The 19,527-nt window shown below is 49.9% G+C and overlaps 1 protein-coding gene and 1 long non-coding RNA gene across 7 annotated transcripts in view; one reads left to right on the top strand and one right to left on the bottom strand.

Moving 5' to 3' along the window:
• Positions 1 to 4,283, bottom strand: part of LOC123933781 — a 20,180-nt gene extending 15,897 nt beyond the window's left edge. Inside the window, exon 1 of the long non-coding RNA XR_006816673.1 lies at positions 4,225 to 4,283. This is a non-coding gene — a long non-coding RNA (uncharacterized LOC123933781). The remainder of the gene's footprint in view (positions 1 to 4,224) is intronic.
• TRIM56 (tripartite motif containing 56) overlaps positions 1 to 19,527 on the top strand; it is a 19,844-nt gene extending 317 nt beyond the window's left edge. Inside the window, exons 2-5 of one of the 6 annotated variants that reach the window (XM_045993335.1) lie at positions 3,471 to 3,476; positions 11,561 to 11,581; positions 12,340 to 12,480; positions 12,597 to 19,527. In XM_045993335.1, the coding sequence (XP_045849291.1) occupies positions 12,598 to 14,913 (2,316 nt within the window). In that variant the 5' untranslated portion in view covers positions 3,471 to 3,476; positions 11,561 to 11,581; positions 12,340 to 12,480; position 12,597 and the 3' untranslated portion in view covers positions 14,914 to 19,527. Of the gene's footprint in view, positions 1 to 3,470; positions 3,477 to 11,302; positions 11,320 to 11,475; positions 11,582 to 12,339; positions 12,481 to 12,596 lie in introns of those variants that run through there. The other 5 variants (XM_045993332.1, XM_045993336.1, XM_045993331.1 and 2 more) reach the window with 5 other exon arrangements.

Genomic DNA, 19,527 nt, shown 5'->3' with positions numbered 1-19,527 from the left:
AAAAAGAAGCTAATGTCAACCCTGGGCCACAGGGCAAGCTCTTCCGTCACTGGAGTCCTGATCATGGGGCCTTTGGCTCCGGGCCACCAGGGCTGGCTGGCCGATCACAGGATGGATTTTTGAGTGACTCAGAGCAACTTTGGTTCCTATTAAGACGGACTGAATTCCAGCTTTGTGCCAACAAAAATATCAGGACTGAGTTCTCCAGCTCTGTTATCCAGAAGGTGGGCCGGAAGTTGGACGCTGCTCCCAGTCTCACCTGGGCAGCCGGAGGTAGGAACGATTTCTTTGGAGCAGGAGCTATGGGCAGTCATGCTTCTCATCAGAAGTGAACACATCCAGCCTGAAGGGTTCAGGAGACACACAGACCTGAAGCAGACATCAAACCCACGCTGTCTGCTCTGCTGGGTGGCACGCACCGAAGCCAGGGCCACAGGCAGGGTCTAGCACTATAATCTTGCTTTTAGGGGGCGCCTGAGTGGCTCAGTGGGTTAAAGCATCTGCCTTCCGCTCAGGTCATGATCCCAGGATCCTGGGATAGATCCCCGCATCAGGCTCTCCACTTAGCAGGGAGCCTGCTTCCTCCTCTCTCTCTGTGCCTGCCTCTCTGCCTACTTGTGATCTCTGTCTGTCAAATAAATAAATAAAATCTTTTTTAAAAATCTTGCTTTTAAGTGAGAGTCATACAATCATTTCATTTTAAACTAGTTTGCAGCATAGCTGCCTTTAGAATTGAATGGTTCCTTTTTTTTTTAAGATTTTATTTATTTATTTGAAAGAGAGAGAATGAGTGTGCCAGAGAGAGCATGACCAGGGGGGAGGGGCAGAGGAAGAGGGAGAAGCAGACTCCCCGCAGAGCAGTGAACCCAACCCTGGGGCTCCATCAGAGGACCCCGGGATTTTGACCTGAGCCAAAGGCAGACACTTAACAGACTGAGCCACCCAGGTGCCCCTTTAATGGTTCTTTTTAATGACCCTTGTCTGGGATATAAAGATTGCTAAGAATCCCATCATGCCAGCATGTTGGTTTCCTCCAGGAAACTGAGGCAGCCCAGCAGAATATAAAAGCGGAGGAAGACATGAGTACAGCCTACAGTCTGGTGATCTGGCAGAAGGTAGAAGCCTTACAGGGTCTGGGTATGTGAACGAAACCTCTGCCCAAGTCACTGACTGACCGACAACTGAGCTATGCAGACACCAGGAGATCCCAAAGTTAGACGAGAGTGAATAAGAATGGAAGAACCAAGTAGAGGTACCAGTGACCACACACGTCTGGAGACACGAAGTCTAGTTTAAGTCTAGCTAAGTTGCTAAGGCAACAACCCTCAGCATCGAATGCTCCGAGATGCACAAAGGGATAGGAAAGCATGACCCACGCTCAGGAGAAAAGAGTGGTCAACAGAAACCGATTCTGCGGGGGCCCAGGTGTGGCACTTAGCGGATACTTCAAAGCCACTCTTAGGAACATTTGCAAAGAATTCAAGGGATTGCACTGATGAGAGCGACTCAAAAATTAGGAAATCTCAGCAGGAAAACAGAAACTATTAAAAAGAAGAAGAAGAAGAAGAACCAGATGGAAATTCTACCGGTGGAAATTCTAACTGGAATGAAAATTTTATTAGAAGGGTTCGACAGGACAATTTGAGATGGCAGGAGCAAGAATCTGTCAATTCCAAGGTAGATGGATTGAAATGATCCAATCCCAAGAAGAGAGAGGGAAAAGTTTAAAGAAAAATGTACAGAGCCTCAGACACCGAGGGACAGCAGTAAGCGTATCAACATACGTCTAACAAGGAACCCGGAGGGAGAAGAGCCAGAAAAGCAGAAACAAAATATCCTTTAAAATGCAAATGACTTTCCTCGTCATTGACCAGTCCTGGTACTGCTTATGTGCCCAGGTGGAGATCCTGGAAGTAGCTCCTCCTAGCTCTGATGAAAAACCCAAGAAAGAAGTCCAGATCGAGAACGGTGGTGGTAACATGAAGGCAGTGGGCAAGGTGGTTCTGTGGGGCAGTTGAAGATTAAGAAGCATACGCCATTTGGTAAACTGATGAAAACCTATTGTGAATGACTAGGTTTGCCAAGGAGGCAGATGGGATTTTGATCTGATCGGCAGCCCATCAATGAGATAGATGCACCTGCCTGGTTGGAAACAGAGGGCAAAGGTACAACTGGCGTGTTCCCTCATGGCCAGGAAGTATCTGCTAACTGTTCCTTTAGTCCAGAATTCTGTTCCCACAGGCCAAGAACATCTTCTCAGCTAGAAATCTGCAGTTTGGATGCACATCTTGAATAGCTTTCCTATTCTTTCACTTGCTCTCCTCCCTTCCTTTATGGTGCATGAAGTGACTGGGGCATAAGCACAAGCAACTTGCTTTGGTAGTGGTTGTTGTTTTTTTTTTTTTTGTTTGTTTTCATTTGTTTTATTTATTTTTAAAATTTTTTAAAGATTTTATTTATTTATTTATTTGACAGAGATCACAAGTAGGCAGAGAGGCAGGCAAAGAGAGAAGAGGGGAGGCAGGCTCCCCACTGAGCAGAGAGCCCGATGCGGGGCTCCATCCCAGGACCCTGGGGTCATGACCTGAGGCTTTGACCCACTGAGCCACCCAGGTGCCCTGTTTTTTTGTTTTTAACTAAATGGTCAATGATGGATTTTCAAGCCTTTGCCTTTGGCTCGGGTCATGATCCCAGGGTCCTGGGATCGAGCCCCGCATCGGGCTCTCTGCTCGGCGGGGAGCCTGCTTCCTCCTCTCTCTCTCTGCCTGCCTCTCTGCCTACTTGTGATTTCTGTCTTTCAAATAAATAAATAAAATCTTAAAAAAAAATACCGCCTTTCTCCATTAGGAACATGCTCATGTAGCTCTAATATTATATTCCAATAAGTTATTAGCTCTCGCTGATTTAACAGAAACAGTAACAAATATATTCCTGCATATCTTGGGGGCACCTGGCTGGTTCAGTCCATGGAGCACGTGACTCTTGATCTCAGGGTCATAAGTCAGAGACTCGCACTGGGTGTAGAGATGACTTAAAAATAAAATCTTAAAAAAAAAAAATTCCTGCCTATCTTATTAGAAGACGTTCAACGGTTTTCACTTGTCATTGTAAAATCAAAGGCAAATGTATGTATTTCTGTGTAGCTGTATTACTCATATGGCAATGTCTTTAAGTAGTGATAAATGACTTTTATTTATAAATCTTTTTCAGTAAAAAATACATACTTACTTATTTATTTTTAAAATGCCAGTATACCTGGGATGCCTGGGTGGCTCAGTCAGTTTAGCCTCTGACTTTGGCTCAGGTCATGATCTCAGGGTCCTGGGATGACCTCCACCCTGGGCTCCCAGCTCAGGAGAAGCCTGCTTCTCCCCCTGCCGCTCCCCCTGCTTGTGCTTTCTCTCTCTCTAATAAATATATATAATCTTTAAAAAAAATTCCAGTATAATTGACCTACAGGGTCATGCTAGTTTCAGGTGTAAATATAGTGATTTGGCAATTCTGTACATTACTCAGTGCCCATCAGGATAAGCACACTCTTCATTGCCTTCATTATTTCGCCCATCCCCCACCCACTGACACCTGTTTGTTCTCTATATTTAAGGGTCTGGAGGTCTTTTTGCTTATTTGTCTCTTTTTTTCCTTTGTTCATTTGTGGGTTTTTTTTTTAAGATTTAATTTATTTATTTGACAGACAGAGACCACAAGTAGGCAGGGAAGCAGGCAGAGAGAGAGAGGGAGAAGCAGGCTTCCTGCTGAGCAGAGAGCCCGATGTGGGGCTCTATCCCAGGACGCTGGGATCATGACCTGAGCTGAAGTCAGAGGCTCAACCCACTGAGCCACCCAGGCGCCCCTGTTCATTTGTTTTGTTTCTTAACTTCCACAGGGAGTGAAATCATATGGTATTTTTCTTTCTCTGACTGACTTATTTCACTTAGCATAATACCCTCTAGGTCCATTCATGTTGTTGCAAATGACAAGATTCCATTCCTTTCTTTTTTTTCATAGCTGAGTAATATTCCATTGTGTGTGTGTGTGTGTGTGTGTGTCACAGTGATAAATTACTTTTAGAGGATCTGAGGTAATTTTTTTCTTCAAGTCAAGTATATTGTTGTTTAAATCAATTTCTTACTAAAATTTTTAAAATTAAAGCAAAAATAAAGGCAAAGAAGAACATTTCATAATTATATGAAGAAGATATAAAAACTGTGAACATAGGGGTACCTGGGTGGCTCAGTCGGTTGGATATTTGCCTTTGGTTCAGGTCATGATCCCGGGGGCCTGGAATCAACTCCTGCATTGGTCTCCCTACTTAGTGAGGAATCTGCTTCTCCCTCTGTCTGCCGCTCCCCCTGCTTGTGCGCTCTCTCTCTCTGATCAAAAAAACAACAAAACAAAAACGTTAAAAAAAAAAAGACTTGAACAACACTATCAGCCGATTTGATCTAACAAATATATATTTTTTTTAATTTTTTATATGTTTTAAAGATTTTATTTATTTATTTGACAGAGACAGACATAGCGAGAAAGGGAACACAAGCAGGGGGAGTGGGAGAGGGAGAAGCAGGCTCCCTGCACAGCAGGGAGCCCGATGTGGGGGCTCGATCCCAAGAGCCTGGGATCATGACCTGAGCAGAAGGCAGACGCTTAACGATCGAGCCACCCAGGCGCCCTGATCTAACAAATATATATACACAACGCTCTACCCAGCAACAGCAAAGCATCAGTTCTTTTCAAGCACACACGAAACATTGTCCAAAATAAACCACACGCTAGGCCATCAATCAAGTCTGAGTAAATTTAAAAAGATTGAAATCATACAATGTATTTTCTTCAACAACAACAGAACTAAATTAGTCATCTTTTTTAAAAGGAAGAAATCTGGGAATCCCCAAATATTTGGGAATTAAACAATGTACTTGTAAATAACCTGCAGGTCAAAGAAGATAGGGAAATTAGAAAACATCTGGAATTGAATGAAGAGACAAACACGAAAATCACAATTGCTAAGAGACAGAGAAAGGCGTTACCGGGGCCGGCGGGTAGTTCCAATGGTAGCTGTCTCTCCCCAGCTTTGTGTTCCGGGGCCTCACATTGATAGCCTGAAATCAATCATGGTGGGAGTATTTTTTAAAAAGATTTTATTTATTTGTTTGAGAGAGAGAGAGCGAGCATGCGCGAGAGACAGCACAAAAGGAGAGAGGGTCAGAGGCAGAGAGAGAAGCAGGCTCCCCGCTGAGCAGGGAGCCCGATGTGGGGCTCGATCCCAGGACCCTGGATCATAACCTGAGCCAAATGCAGATGCTTAACTGACTGAGCCACCCGGGCACCTCTCTATCAAACTTTTAGGGAAGAAATAATATCAACTCTATATAAACCCTTTCAGGAAACACACGAGAAGGGGCCATTTCCCAACCTGTTTCATAAGGTTCATATTACCCTGCTATCAAAGCCAGACGAAGACCTGACAAGAAAATAAAATAGTAAACCAGTATGACCCAGGAACATAGATACAAACATTTTCTTCAGTTTTTACTTATTTATTTTTAGTGATCTCTACACCCGACGTGGGGCTCGAACTCATGACCCAATATCAAGAGTCGCATGCCCTTCTGACTGAGCCAGCCAGGTGCCCCCAGATACAAAAATTTTTAACAAAATATTTTCAAACCGTATCCAGCAGCACATAAACAGGATTATACAGTATGACTAAATGGAGTTTATTCTAGGAATGCAACATCGCTTTCACTCTAAAAATAATGTATCACATTAATAGAACAAAGGAAAATGTGTGATTATTATCTCAACAGATGCAGAAAAAGAATTTGGAAAATTCATTCTCATGATTTTTTAAAACTTCAAAACCTCTCAACAAAGCAGGAAAAGAGGGGATTTCCTCAATCTGATGGAAGGCATCTGCAAAAAACATACAGCTAACATCAACACTAATGATGAAAGACTGACTACTTTTCGCCTCCGACCAAAAACAAAACAAGGATGTCGGCTCTTACCACTCTTATTCAACATTTTCTGTAGGTCCTAGCCAGTACAAAAAGGAAAGAAAAAAAATTAAAAGTGGACAGATTACTGTTAAAGAAATTGATCCCAGGAAGAAATTAAACTGTCTTTATTCATAATGGCATGGCTTTGTATGTGGAAAGTCCTAAGGAACGTATAAAAAGAAAAAAAAAACCTATTGGAACTCATAAGTGAGTTTAGCAAGGCTGTATGACCCTACATCAAAATATAAAAGCCAGTTATAGTTTCCTAAACTAGCAAGAAGTAGTCAAAAATGAGATTTTAAAAAATAATTCCACTCACAAAAGCATCAAAAAGAATAAAATACTTAAGAACAAATTTAGCAAAAGAAGTTCAAGACCTCGGGGCACCTGGGTGGCTCAGTGGGTTAAAGCCTCTGCCTTCAGCTCAGGTCATGATCCCAGGGTCCTGGAAACGAGTTCCACATCAGGCTTTCTGCTCAGCAGAGAGCCTGCTTCCCCACCCCCCCACCGCCTGCCTCTCTGCCTACTTGTGATCTCCGTCAAAACAAAACAAAACAAAAAACAACTTAAAAAAAATAAAAGAATACTGTTTCACAGTTTAAAAAAAAAAAAGAAGTTCAAAACCTGCACAATGAAAACTGGAAAAGATTGCTGAGAGATCTGCTGGGAAATTGCTGAGCTAGTTAAGCATCTGACTCTTGATTTCGGCTCAGGCCACGATCTCAGGGTTGTAAGATCGAGCCCCATGTCGGGCTCTGTGCTGGGCATGGAGCCTGCTTAAGATTCTCTCCCTCTCCCTCTGCCCAGGCCCTCCTCCCCTCCATCTTCCTCTTAAAAAAAAAAATCCAATTAAAAAACTGGCAAAAGAACAGACATTTCACCAAAGAGGATACACGGATGGTTAGATCAGCACGCGAAAAGACGGCCAACATCATTAGCCATTAAGGAAATGCAAACTAAAACCAAAAATGAGATATCACTCCTTTTAGAACTAAAAATAAAGAAATCTGACAATACTTAATGCTGGTGATGATGTGGAGAAAAGGAATCTCTCATTCATTCCTGATGGGAAGGTAAAATGATATAATCACTCTGGAAAACAGTTGAGTAGTTTCTTGTAAAATTAAACGGATGCTTATCTCACCACTGAGAAATCATACTTCTAAGAATTTATCCCAGAGACACGAAAAGTTAGGTTCCCACAAAAACCTGGTTTTTAGAGAAGTGGTTATAGTAGCTACCTTTGTGCTAAGCCAATAGAGAAACAGTTATACAGCTATCTAATAACCCAAACTAAAAACAATTTGAATTCTTCCAACAAGAGAATGGATAGACAAACCAGGGAACTCCCAAACAATGGAATGTTACCCTGAAATAAAAGGAATGAACTATTGCCCTGTGTATAAAAACTTGGGTGGATCTCCAAAGGACTCATAGATTATGATTTTATTTATGTAACATTCTTGAAATGGCAAAATTATAGAGCGTGGAATGGCTCGCCTGCTGCCAGGGGTTAGGGGTGGGGGAAGGGAGTTTCTTAGTGTTTATGGGACAGTTCCGTCTGTTGATTACGCTGGTGGTTACATGCGTCTGTCTTTGTAATAAAACTGTATGTAACTATACGCGGCACACACACGCACAGTAAAAAAATGAATAAGGTCTACAGTCCGGTTAACGTGCTTTTGTCCCAATGTCAATTTCCTTATTTCCATATTGTACTACATATGATTGTGTTGATAATTATTAACGACATACATTTGTCAAAACTCACTGAACCATACACTTAAATAGGTGATTTTGACTGTGTGCCAATTATACCTCAGAATGCTAATTTTGAAATATAAAATAATAAATAGTACAGTCACCAAAAAGGAGAGGAAGGAAGGAAGGGGGGAGGGGCAGGGAGGGAGAGGTGGGGGAGGGAAGGAAAGAAGAAACAGTAACTTGGGGGTAAACAGAAACCACCCAAAGTGAAGGAAACACACACACACACACGCACACATACATGCACGAGTGACAACAATACATTCATGTGCTCAGAAAAGTAGGAAAAGATACTAGATCAGTGCAATAAAAATCAGATATAAAAAAAAAAGCTAGGATACTCATGAATTAAAACTGACAGCAGATTTGAAAAAGCCAATAGTTAGAAGGCTTAAGTTGAAGCCATCTCCCGGAAAGCAGGACAAAAAGACAGAAATGGAAAATGAGGGAAAAGATAAAATTGGATGACCTATCTGGGAGGTCCAGCATCTGAATGGTGGAAGTTCCAGAGGGGGGGAACAGAGGAGAAACCGGAGAGGAGAGAATCCTCAACAACACAGAAGAATTTCCCAGACTGGATGGGAAACGTGCTTTGAGACCGAAAAAGCCCAATAAATGCTCAGCACGACGGTACTCATTGTGAAAACCAGAACACTGTGGACAAAGAGAAGATTCTAAAAGCTTCCAAAGACGACTGGCTCCTGAAAGCTCATTGTTAAATTTTGGGAATTTCGCAGCCTGTTGTTAAATTATTGGTAGCATGAAATCAGCTCTGATGGGAATATTTACATCGTTATTTACATCATGAACATTGCTAAGGGGGGGCAAGCTAGCTTACTGGCATACTTCTAAATAGTTAAGTAAATTACAGCATAAAGCTTATGCAGATGTTAACAATAATAACTACGAAGAATATAGGAACAGCAATGTTGGGGCGCCTGGGTGGCTCAGTCGGTTAAGTGTCCGACTCTTAGTTTCACCTTATGTCATGATCTCAGGGTCCTGAGATAGAGCCCTGTATCTGTCCTCTGCCCCCCCATCCCTCGCAAAATAAGTAAGTAAATCTTAAAAAAAAAAAAAAAGGAACACAGAAAATGTTGACATAACATTAAGTTAGATAAGTAAACAAAAAGTAGAGGCACACTGTAGATAAAATTATGTTAAAATTCGTAGGGATAGAGACCAAAGGAAATAAACGGAAAAAAGTTATTTTGTTACAGTGAATGCTAGAAGTGTTTTAAAGTTTACTTTAAAGGATCCCTATTATTCATATTCATTAAGATTAAAAACTTTTGCTCAGCTCAGCCTCCCCAAATTCCTACAGAACAAAGGTCAAACTTGCTTAATGAAAATCCTATAAATGGTGACTTGTTCTGTTAAGGCCTTCTAGGAATCTAGGCAGGTTAATTTTTCATTTTGTTCTGCCTGCCCACCCCGGGCTTATCTTGAGGAACCAGGCCTGTCTGGGGAGAATCTGCACACCCCACTCCCATGTGTGTCTCTGTGGTTAACATTTATCTCTTGGGCTGGAGGTGAGTTAACCCTTAGCTTAGGAGTCTGTTCTCTGGGGAAGAAACTGTCTTGTTGGGCATACACTGTAGGCATTTTAATTTTTTTTAATTTTTTTAATTTTTATTTTTTATTTATTTGACAGAGAGCACAAGTAGGCAGAGAGGCAGGCAGAGAGAGAGGAAGGGAAGCAGACTCCCTGCTGAGCAGAGAGCCCGATGCGGAGCTCGATCCCAGGACCCTGAGATCATGTCCTGAGCCGAAGGCGGAGACTCAACCCACTGAGCCACCCAGGCACCCCCACTGTAGGCACTTTAAACAACTAGTCAGTGTTTGGGGAGTCAGGGTAGGATGGCCACGTTAATGCCGCCTCTTCCATGAAGCCCTCCGGATTCCCACACCGCCACCACCCTTCCGGGAGAAATCACACTCTCCCTCTCTCGTGCTGGCCCAGCACTTGCCGTGACCTGGGGCAGGCCGTGACCTGGGGCAGACGGACTTATTCTCTCTGTAACTCAGCTTCCTCATCTGTGAAGTGGAGGCGATAACCACACCCATGGCAGCAGGTTCCTGTGAGGATTAAACCAGGCTGTGTTTTTGACGCCCGCACACCAAGCTCGTGGTAAACGCCCAACCAAAAGAAGCCACCGTGGTGATTATTTTGGCATTTGCCTTGCTGTCTCCTATTGCGACACGTAACACTCTCACCTCCCCTGTTTGATTGAAAACTCCTCTTGGGCGGGGAGCGTATCCTGTTTATTTCCCGTCTGTTCCATAGCCCACCGCATGCTGTCTGGCCACAGCACACATGCGACGAATCGCTCGCGAGTGTGCACAAAGAAGCACACACGGGGCCACAGGCATGTGCAGGTGTGTGCACACGTTTGGGGACACACCTGCCCCCATATGTCCTTCTGTTGGCTGGCCTGTCTGGTCTGTGACCACCTCCACCTTCTGGAAGGCAGCGGCTCCTCGGATCGCTCTCTCTCTTGGATCTCCCCCTACTTCTCTCACCATTACTGCTCAGCCTCCTATACACACCCCCAGCCCCTCCCCCGCTGGCCCTTAAGTGTCTGGTCCCCACAGGGCCATCTTAGCCCTGTTCTTCTCGCTTTGGGCACTGTTGAGTGCCTTCATCAGAACCACAGCAGAGGACAGAAAGTTCGCAAGCCTGGGTATCATCAGCTTCACCCTCCAGACCTACAAAGCCTGCCAGAGCCATGGCTTCGCGGTCTTCCCCGATAGCTCCCAGATAAAAATCCCACCCTCCACCCTCCTCTCTGACCCGTGGCCACGGTGTCGGCTCAGACCCCTCCACTTTTTCCCCGGACCTTGCTGCCACAGGGAGCTCTCCTTGGGTCCCTGTGAACAGAGGGGTGCATACACGGACAGATAGCTAATAAATCCGCTATCGGGTCTTAACTATAGAATCAAAGTGGTAGGTCTATGAGTATTTGTGGCAATTCCTTTCACTTTTTCTTTGCTTCAGATTTTTCATGAGATACCGGGAAAAACTCAGACTCCTTCAAGGAGACCATAAGGCCCTCTACCACCTGGCCACTGCCTCCCTCTATAACGGCATGCCACCACTCCCATGTCCCCTTCCCTAAAGCCATCCCAAACTACGAAGCCACTGGGAAGAGTTGGGGTATTTCATTCCTCTGCACCCACGGTCTTGCTGTTCCCCATTCCCAGAACGTTCTTCCCTGTGTTCTTCCTCCCAAACTCCTGTGTGCCCCTCAAACTCATCTCAAGCGATGCCTCCTCCAGGAAGCCTTCCCTACGCGAGTTCCAAAGCTCCTTATCTGGTTCCCCTGCCTCTCCCCTGGCTCAGAAAAGGTCTGAGAGGCCCCTTGGAAAACTGGTTTTGTACCTATGCTGCTTCACGGGAGACCTGGCCCCAGGACTCGGCTCTGAATCACAGAGGATCACTAATTTCTCCCCTAAGAGGACGTGTCCTCAGGCTGTTCCTCTGTGTGTGTGTCTGGATGCGTGTCTGGCTGAGCGGATCCCGGTGCTAGATAGGACAGACCAACCTGAGGAGGTCCGTGGAGCCCCGGGGCCTGCAGGAGGGGTCCCGTGGCCAGGGGTGGAGGCCCCCCTCCCGAGGAAGAGGTCCAGGCTGGGGTAGGGAAGAAGGCGGGGCCTGAGGCTGTGCTAGTCGGTGTCCCGGGCTGGGGACGGAAGTTGCTGAAGTACCATTAGTTTCAGTTTTGTTTCTCTCTCAGGCACCCAGCCGCAGCAGCGTCCAGGCCTCGGGGGTCCCCCCACTCCCCATCCTGGAGGCCAAGGTCAGCTCAGGCTTGGTAAGGAGGGCCGGGGAGGGCACCTGAGGGAGGAGCTGAGCTGGAGGGAGTGGGGGGAAGGGAACGGGAGGAAGAGGAAGGGGGAGGGGAGGGACCCGGAAGGCGGGAGGAGAGGAGTGGGTGGGCGGGAGCACCCCACCGGCTCCCCACTCTGGGACCAGAGGCCTGACACCGATCTCGGAAAGACCCCCTCTCTGTGGCCTGTCCTCCCGGCCTCACCCCCAGAAGTTTGGGGCCCTCCCCCCCACCGGCAGTCCCTTCCTGGAGGATTTTGCCACTGTGCTGGCATCTGGGCAGGGGGAGTCACAGATGGACCCACACAACTCAGAGGCTTCTCGGAAAGCAGACGGGCAGCAAGGCCTCTAGGGGATGAGACACAGGCCCTGGAGAGCCTGAGGTCTAACAGCTGGAAGGACAGCAGGACAGTCCCCTCCCCACAGCCTGCCTTCTGCTTCAGAACCACTTACCAAGTTAGTCCGGCAGGAAGTGGGGCCCCCACATCCCCTGATGCTGCCCCCTGGGTCTAGAAGACCGGTGTGTGGGGCTGCAGGAACCCGGGCCCTTATCCTGCCCCAGCTGCCAGGAGTCAAAGTGACTCTGGCCACCGGGACCCTCCCTGTGTCCCTTCTCTGCCTGCCCCCACCCTAGCCCCTGCTCCCCGCTGGACCTCAGCACTCTGCACATGGTGCGGGGCTTGGCCCACACTTGCTCCAGGCCTGTCCGCCCGGTGCTGAGCATTACCCTGGTCATTCCCCCAGGCTGGGCTTCCTGGTCTCATTTCTCACGGCCCTAGGCACCGGGCAAGCAGGTGGTTCCTCTTGCGTATCCCCGACTGCATAGCTCAGAAGCAAGTGGCCACACACCCTGGGAGACCAGAAGAAGATTTCCTGGCCATTCAGGTGAGACCCCCCAGACCTGGTGGGGTTTGAGGATGTTGGAGGGGGGAGGCAGGACGGTAGGCTGGAGGGACCATGGAGGCACCCTCTGCCCTCTGACCCTGAGCCCTCGCTTGCAGCATGGTTTCCCAGGGATCCTCGCCCTCCCTCCTGGAAGCCCTGAGCAGCGATTTCCTGGCCTGTAAAATATGCCTGGAGCAGCTTCGCGCCCCCAAGACGTTGCCCTGCCTGCACACCTACTGCCAGGACTGCCTGGCCCAGCTGGCCGATGGCGGTCACCTGCGCTGCCCTGAGTGCCGCGAGACCGTGCCCGTGCCGCCTGCGGGCGTGGCCGCCTTCAAGACCAACTTCTTCGTCAACGGGCTCTTGGATCTGGTGAGGGCCCGGGCTGGCGGAGACCTGCGCGCGGGGAAGCCTGCCTGTGCGCTGTGTCCCCTGATGGGGGGGGCTGGCACCGGGGGCCCGGCCACGGCCCGGTGCTTGGACTGTGCGGACGACCTATGCCAGGCGTGTGCCGACGGCCACCGTTGCACCCGGCAGACCCACACCCACCGGGTGGTGGACCTGGTGGGCTACAGGGCAGGCTGGTACGACGAGGAGGCCCGGGAGCGCCAGGCGGCCCAGTGCCCCCAGCACCCTGGGGAAGCCCTGCGTTTCCTGTGCCAGCCCTGCTCCCAGCTGCTGTGCCGCGAGTGCCGCCTGGACCCCCACCTGGACCACCCCTGCCTACCCCTGGCCGAGGCGGTGCGCGCCCGGAGGCCCGGCCTGGAGGAGCTGCTGGCGGGTGTGGACAACAACCTGGCAGAGCTCGAGTCCGCCCGGATGGTGGAGAAGGAAGCTTTGGCTCGGCTGCGGGAGCAGGCGGCTAGGGTGGGGACCCAGGTAGAGGAGGTGGCCGAGGGGGTGCTCCGGGCCCTCCTGGCCCAGAAGCAAGAGGTGCTGGGGCAGCTGCGGGCCCATGTGGAGGCTGCAGAGGAGGCCGCTCGGGAGAGACTGGGGGAGCTAGAGGGCCGGGAGCAGGTGGCCAGGGCGGCGGCCGCCTTCGCCCGGCGGGTGCTCAGCCTGGGCCGCGAGGCTGAGATCCTCTCGCTGGAAGGGGCGATTGCCCAGAGGCTCCGGCAGCTGCAGGGCTGCCCCTGGATGCCTGGGCCGGCCCCCTGCCTGCTGCCCCGGCTGGAGCTCCATCCTGGGCTCCTGGACAAGAACTGCCACCTGCTACGGCTCTGCTTTGAGGAGCAGCAGCCCCAGAAGGACAGTGGGAAAGACGAAGCTGGAGGCCAGGGAGGGGATGAAGCTCAGAGCCAGAGAGAGGGGGGAGCCAAGTCGGAGAGACAAGGTGGAATCCAGCCCCAGAGCAGGGATGGCGCTTACACCCCAAAGGAGAACAGAGCCCAGACACCCCAGGAAGAGGGAGCCCAGACACCGAAGGAGGAGAGAGCCAAGATGCCCCAGGAAGAGGGAGCCCAGACCCCAAAAGAGGGCAGAGCCCAGACACCCCTAGAAGACGAAGGAGCCCAGACCCCAAGGGGCAGCAGATCCAACAAGAAGAGGAAGTTCAAAGGCAGGCTCAAGTCCATTTCCCGGGAGCCCAGCCCAGCACCTGGGCTAAATTTGGAGGGTTCAGGCCTCCTCCCCAGGCCCATTTTTTCCTGCAGCTTCCCCACGCGCATGCCTGGAGACAAGCGGTCTCCTCGGATCACGGGGCTCTGTCCCTTCGGCCCCCGGGAGATCCTGGTGGCTGATGAGCAGAACAGGGCACTGAAGCGCTTCTCCCTCAGTGGTGACTACAGGGGCGCGGTGCCCGTCCCTGAGGGCTGCTCCCCGTGCAGCGTGGCCGCCCTGCAGGGGGCAGTGGCCTTCTCGGCTGGCGCGCGGCTCTACCTCATCAGCCCCGACGGCGAGGTGCAGTGGCGCCGGGCCCTGAGCCTCTCCCAGGCCAGCCACGCCGTGGCCGCGATGCCAAGCGGGGACCGGGTGGCCGTCAGCGTGTCGGGCCACGTGGAGGTGTACAACATGGAAGGCAGCCTGGCCACCCGGTTTATCCCGGGGGGCAAGGCCAACAGGGGCCTGCGGGCTCTGGTGTTCCTGACCACTAGCCCCCAGGGCAATTTTGTGGGGTCCGACTGGCAGCAGAACAGCGTGGTGGTCTGTGACGGGCTGGGTCAGGTGATCGGGGAGTACCGGGGGCCCGGCCTGCACGGCTGCCAGCCAGGCTCTGTGTCCGTGGATAAGAAGGGCTACATCTTTCTGACCCTTCGCGAGGTCAACAAAGTGGTGATCCTGGATCCGAAGGGGTCACTGCTCGGTGACTTCCTGACGGCCTATCACGGCCTGGAAAAGCCCAGGGTGACCACCATGGTGGATGGCAGGCACCTGGTTGTGTCCCTCAGTAATGGGACCATCCATGTCTTTCGGGTCCGCCCTCCTGATAGTTAAAGGGCTAGGACTGGGGAGGGACTGGGGTGGGGGAGGGGTTGGGGGAGGACTGTGGGAGGCCAGGCTGCCTGGGATGTGGTGGCCGAGGGCATTTTCCGGAGGCCAGGGGCTAGCAGCCTTTCAGTGTGACGTGCCAAACTGCTAATCCGTCTTCGGGTGCGCAGGGATGGGACCAAGGGCGGTGGTGTGACCACAACTCTTAATAGCAGGAGCGGGGGGGGGGGGGGGGGGCGGTGCGCCGGGGCGGGGGGGGGGGGTGCGCCAGGAGCTAGCCATGCCTCCTGCTTTTTGTGGGGGCCTGTCCGCCTCCCCCCACAGGTTTCTGAAATTTGTAAGCTTGTGCTGATTTGCATTCTTCCAGACCATTCCTCATGGAATGGCCCGGGGAGAGTCTGTGTGTGTTGGTGGGGAGTTGAGGGGGGTGCGCTGGCAGAAGGGAGCCAAGGAGAGGCCAAGAAAGGCTCAGAGGACGTCAGGCATGTGCCTTTGGAAGAGAGCTGAGAACCCAGCTTCCCCTGAGACTACAACAGGGGGACAAGCCAGATCATAAGAGGTCAGGGATTTTGACACAGCTGCAGCCAGGAAGTAGAGATCCTTGGGTCAGAGTGGCCCCCAGCCAAATACAGAAAAAATCTGGACTTCGTTTGGCTGAACTTGAGGGGAAGGGATGTGCCCTCAGATGTGCCATTATTGCTGAGGAGAACAGCCTCACCCGAACCCTGGAGGCCAGGTGTGGGACTGTGGGACCAAAAAAGCAGCTGGAAAACTTGAGAAGTCAGTAGTGGGGCCAGGCCAGGTGGAGGAATGAAATCCACAGGGGAGGATTCTGCATGGGACAGGGCAGCGCCAGAACCCAGGTGGACGTGTCGAGCCAGGGGCTGTCATGAGATGAGCAAAGGGAATTTAATGCAGGGATCGTGGACAATGGAATGTTCATGGGAACAAGAGGGATTTTGGACAAGTCCAGAGGGAAAGTGCAGGGCATTCAGAGTGGGGGAAAGAAATCCCTTTTCTGGAGAGGTCATTGCTTGTTCATTGAAGGGATAAGGGAAATCATCAACGTCAAGCAGACAAATTCAATTACATAAAAATTTCAAACATTTGCATGGCAAAGAGTAATGAAAAATGAAAGGGAGGCCAGTTAAGAGGAGGAAACTATGTAGAATTGGGTTGAGCAAGAGCTGAGCCTCCTTTAGAAACAGTGACCGAGAGATGTACTTGGTTCCAAAGACCAAACGGGCTGGCATGGCACCCAGGAGAAAATGCACGCAGGCCAGCACCAGGGAGCCAGCAAATAAAGTCAACCCTTCGCATTCGCCAAAAATATATTGAAAAATTATGTCGTGGAGTGATAGACTCCCGGCGCGATGGAGAGACGCATTTTGGAGAGCCATTTGGTAATACTCGACCAAGGTAGAAAGAAATGATGATAAGACTAAGTTATCTCACTTTGTGGAATACGTTCTGGGAAAATAATTCAAAAGAAAGAAAGTATTTGCACAGAGATATTTGTGGCCACTTCTATGTCAAGTCATTGGCTGGAAACTGCTCGGCTGTGGGGGACAGCCAAGTAGACTGTGGTCTGTTAGGACCATGAGCTGTTGCCTTCACATATGACAACTATGAAAACTATTCTCAAGAACATGGTGCTGTGTGATGCAATCCTAGCCAAGTAGGGAGAGAGAGAGAATTTGGAATTATGATCACGTAATGGCAGGAACAAGGTTAAAGTACATCTGAATAGTTATTGAGTGGAAATAGGTTCCACATTTGTAAATAGTGATTTGGGACACTGGGTTCTGGTCCTTCCGTGCTGTTACCCATATATGCACATTTCTATTTCAGTTATAACTGACCATCAAATAACACATAGGCTTGAATATTTACTTCGAAAGCATAATCTCTATAGATGATATTTGAGAAGAGCTACTGGGTTTGCAAATGAATGTATCAGTGCAAACGAGACTGGCCAGTGGAAGGAAAGGCGGAGAGGTGGGAGTCGGGAGGAGAATTCCCAGCTGGCCGGGGCCCCAGCAGGGAGAAAAGGCTATCGGAGCAGGGATCCGTTTGGTGACTGACCGAGGAACCTGCCCCGGGGAGGTATGCAGAGGTCCAGGGTGTCCTCTGGCGTGATCAGATCATTGTGCGGTGTGCACAAGGCAAGGGAAGGTGCTTTTGAGTTCGCCCACTAATTCAGAGTAAGTGGTGTTTCTAGGGGACCAACTAATACCGGGTTGTTGTGTGGGGGTGGGGTGGGGACAGTGTCCTCTCCTCTTTGCAGTTCTGTTAGCAGAGAGCATAGTGATGGCTCATAGTAGGTGCTCATTGAACGTCTGTGAAATGAATTAATAGCTAGAAGAAGCACAGGAGAGTGGGAAGACTCTTTCCAGAGGTTTCCCACCTCAGATGTCTAAGCCCCGGCCAACCAAGTTGTCCAAAACCTTGGCTTGTGGGAAATCTCTGGTAGCGGACACTGTGGACACAGGCCACCATCTGCGTCCCAGGGGGTGGCCCAGCGGAGTCACAAAAGAGATGAGACTGGGGTGTCTTGCTTGTCTGTGAAGGGGGACCCGGTGAGTCATAGGCTCTGGGAGATCGTACACCTTCAGGTTAGAAAAGCGGTTTTGCAGAGTGGCATGGGAACCGTGGGGACGTCACCTGAGAGAGCCCCACAGATGCGTCAGAGTTGCAGGGACCATGCATGTGACTTTCCAGGAAGCTGTGGGAATCCTGGGAGGCCTGGCTTTGGAAGACTGTCCGAAGTACTAACTTTTCCTCACCAAAGGGCAGCGGTAGCAAGGCACAGAACACTGGCAAAAGGTGAAACGGAAGGAAAGTTCAGCATTGTGCATAATTTGGGGCGTAAAATCCCCAGCACCTTAACCGTGACCTAGGGATCCCACTTGGCACCATGAAGAAGTCCTTGGTTAAACTACAGATGTTAAGAAATCAGGGACATCCTGAAAGATACACACACACCGCCAACACACACACACAGCCCCCGCATTCGACTATGACCGTTAACTTGATCAATCATTCCATTTCGTGTTTGGAACTTTCCAGGTAGTGCTTATACTGGGGAAAGAAGCATGCCGTTCGGGTAGAGAGAGAGGGAGTAGCAAACCTCTTCCATAGGCTTTGTGTCTAGTAAAGGAAGGGAATGAGGTCGCAGAGACCTGGGCTTCTCCACGAAATAGCTGTGCGATCTTGGCTAGCTTCCTAACTTCCCTGAACATCAGTTAGTACCTCAGTGAAACGGGGACCACAACAGGCGCCATGCCCACCTCACGGGGTTGTTTGTGAGTCCTGGGGGAGGAGCACGGGGAAGTGCTTTGTGCACCATGAAGTTCAAGGCCGAGGTGCGGGTTAGGCACAGGCTCAACCGATCTGTCCTGACCTAACACGGACTTTTCCACCGGCGCAAGCCTGCGCAGGGGTATAAGTTGCACGTATTGTGAGGTCAAAGTTCAAGAAGGTCCGTGTAGAGCTGTTTCCTGTTTCTCCTTTGGAGGAGGTGTTTTGTTTTGCTTTGTAGCAATTATTTGCAGAAGCCATATGTGTAAGACACGGCAGTAACTGTAGGAGCAGAAGGGACCAATGGCCAGCTTGCTAAGACTCAGTCCTGTTCCTAAAAGCCAGCTGAGACCCAGCCTGTGCCAAGGAAGGACTGATAACCATAGACGCTTAGGAAAAGTTCAAAACGGCAAGCGTGGCCCGATCTTTTGATAATTTAGAGGAAATATAATTTGGGAGGGACTAGCTCTCCTGTCATTGTAATCTTGTTATTACTGTACCTATAAAGCCATGTCATTCTAACACAAGCTACAGAGATAGAGGTAGAGGTCTGAGAGGGACGTCAGAAATCTTCCGAGGAAATCGGTGAGGTTGGTGATCTGGGCTGGGCAGGATTCGATAGGTGGGTGCCAAGAGCAAGGTGTCTGACCATCTGTCCGTGGCGGGCTAGCTGACGGTTACGGCTTTCCTGCAAATGAAGTGGGAGATTGGACACAGGGCACAGAGGTCTGCTTTGGCGGGGAAAGCAATTTTGGACTCCCTGGGGCAGAGAGCGGCCGGGACATACTTAGGAAGATGTGCCTAGCAGAGAAGGACCAAGTTCAAATGCAGGTTTAGGGACACAGGTAGCTTGACTGAAGATAGCAGGACCAGCCTGCCCAGCTGGTTCATGAATATTGTTTAATTAAATGGATCAGGACAGGAGCAAAAATAGGTTTTCCAGGGACCACGGATGGCCTTCGGTAGGAGAGTGGAGTAGGTACGGTGGGTTCAAGGCAGGACCTCACCTGAAGCCCCAGGTGAGGAGCCTTCGGGACCAGGTAGAGAAGGGCCTGTATATAAAGAGGCGATTGGGAAGGAGCTTTGGGGAGATTTGGGAAGACAACCTGACTTGTCTCCAGAGAGTCTGAACTGGTTGGCTTAGCAGCCAAGAGAGATGGGTTGGCAAACAGAATCGGGACCTCGGTACCCATGGTGCCAGCCCAGCAAATTTGTCTTAGTTGCCATGGGCTGAAGAGTCTACGTGGGACACTTTCATTCCTTCGTGTACTTCCTATCTTTATTCTGTTTCTTAATAAATTCTTTTGGAAAAAAAAAAAA

Source organism: Meles meles, chromosome 21 (assembly GCF_922984935.1).
Source record: "Meles meles chromosome 21, mMelMel3.1 paternal haplotype, whole genome shotgun sequence".
In the NCBI taxonomy this organism is placed as follows: Eukaryota; Metazoa; Chordata; class Mammalia; order Carnivora; family Mustelidae; genus Meles; species Meles meles.
Note: the sequence above shows the minus strand (reverse complement) of the source record. Positions and strands in the feature narration are given on the sequence as shown.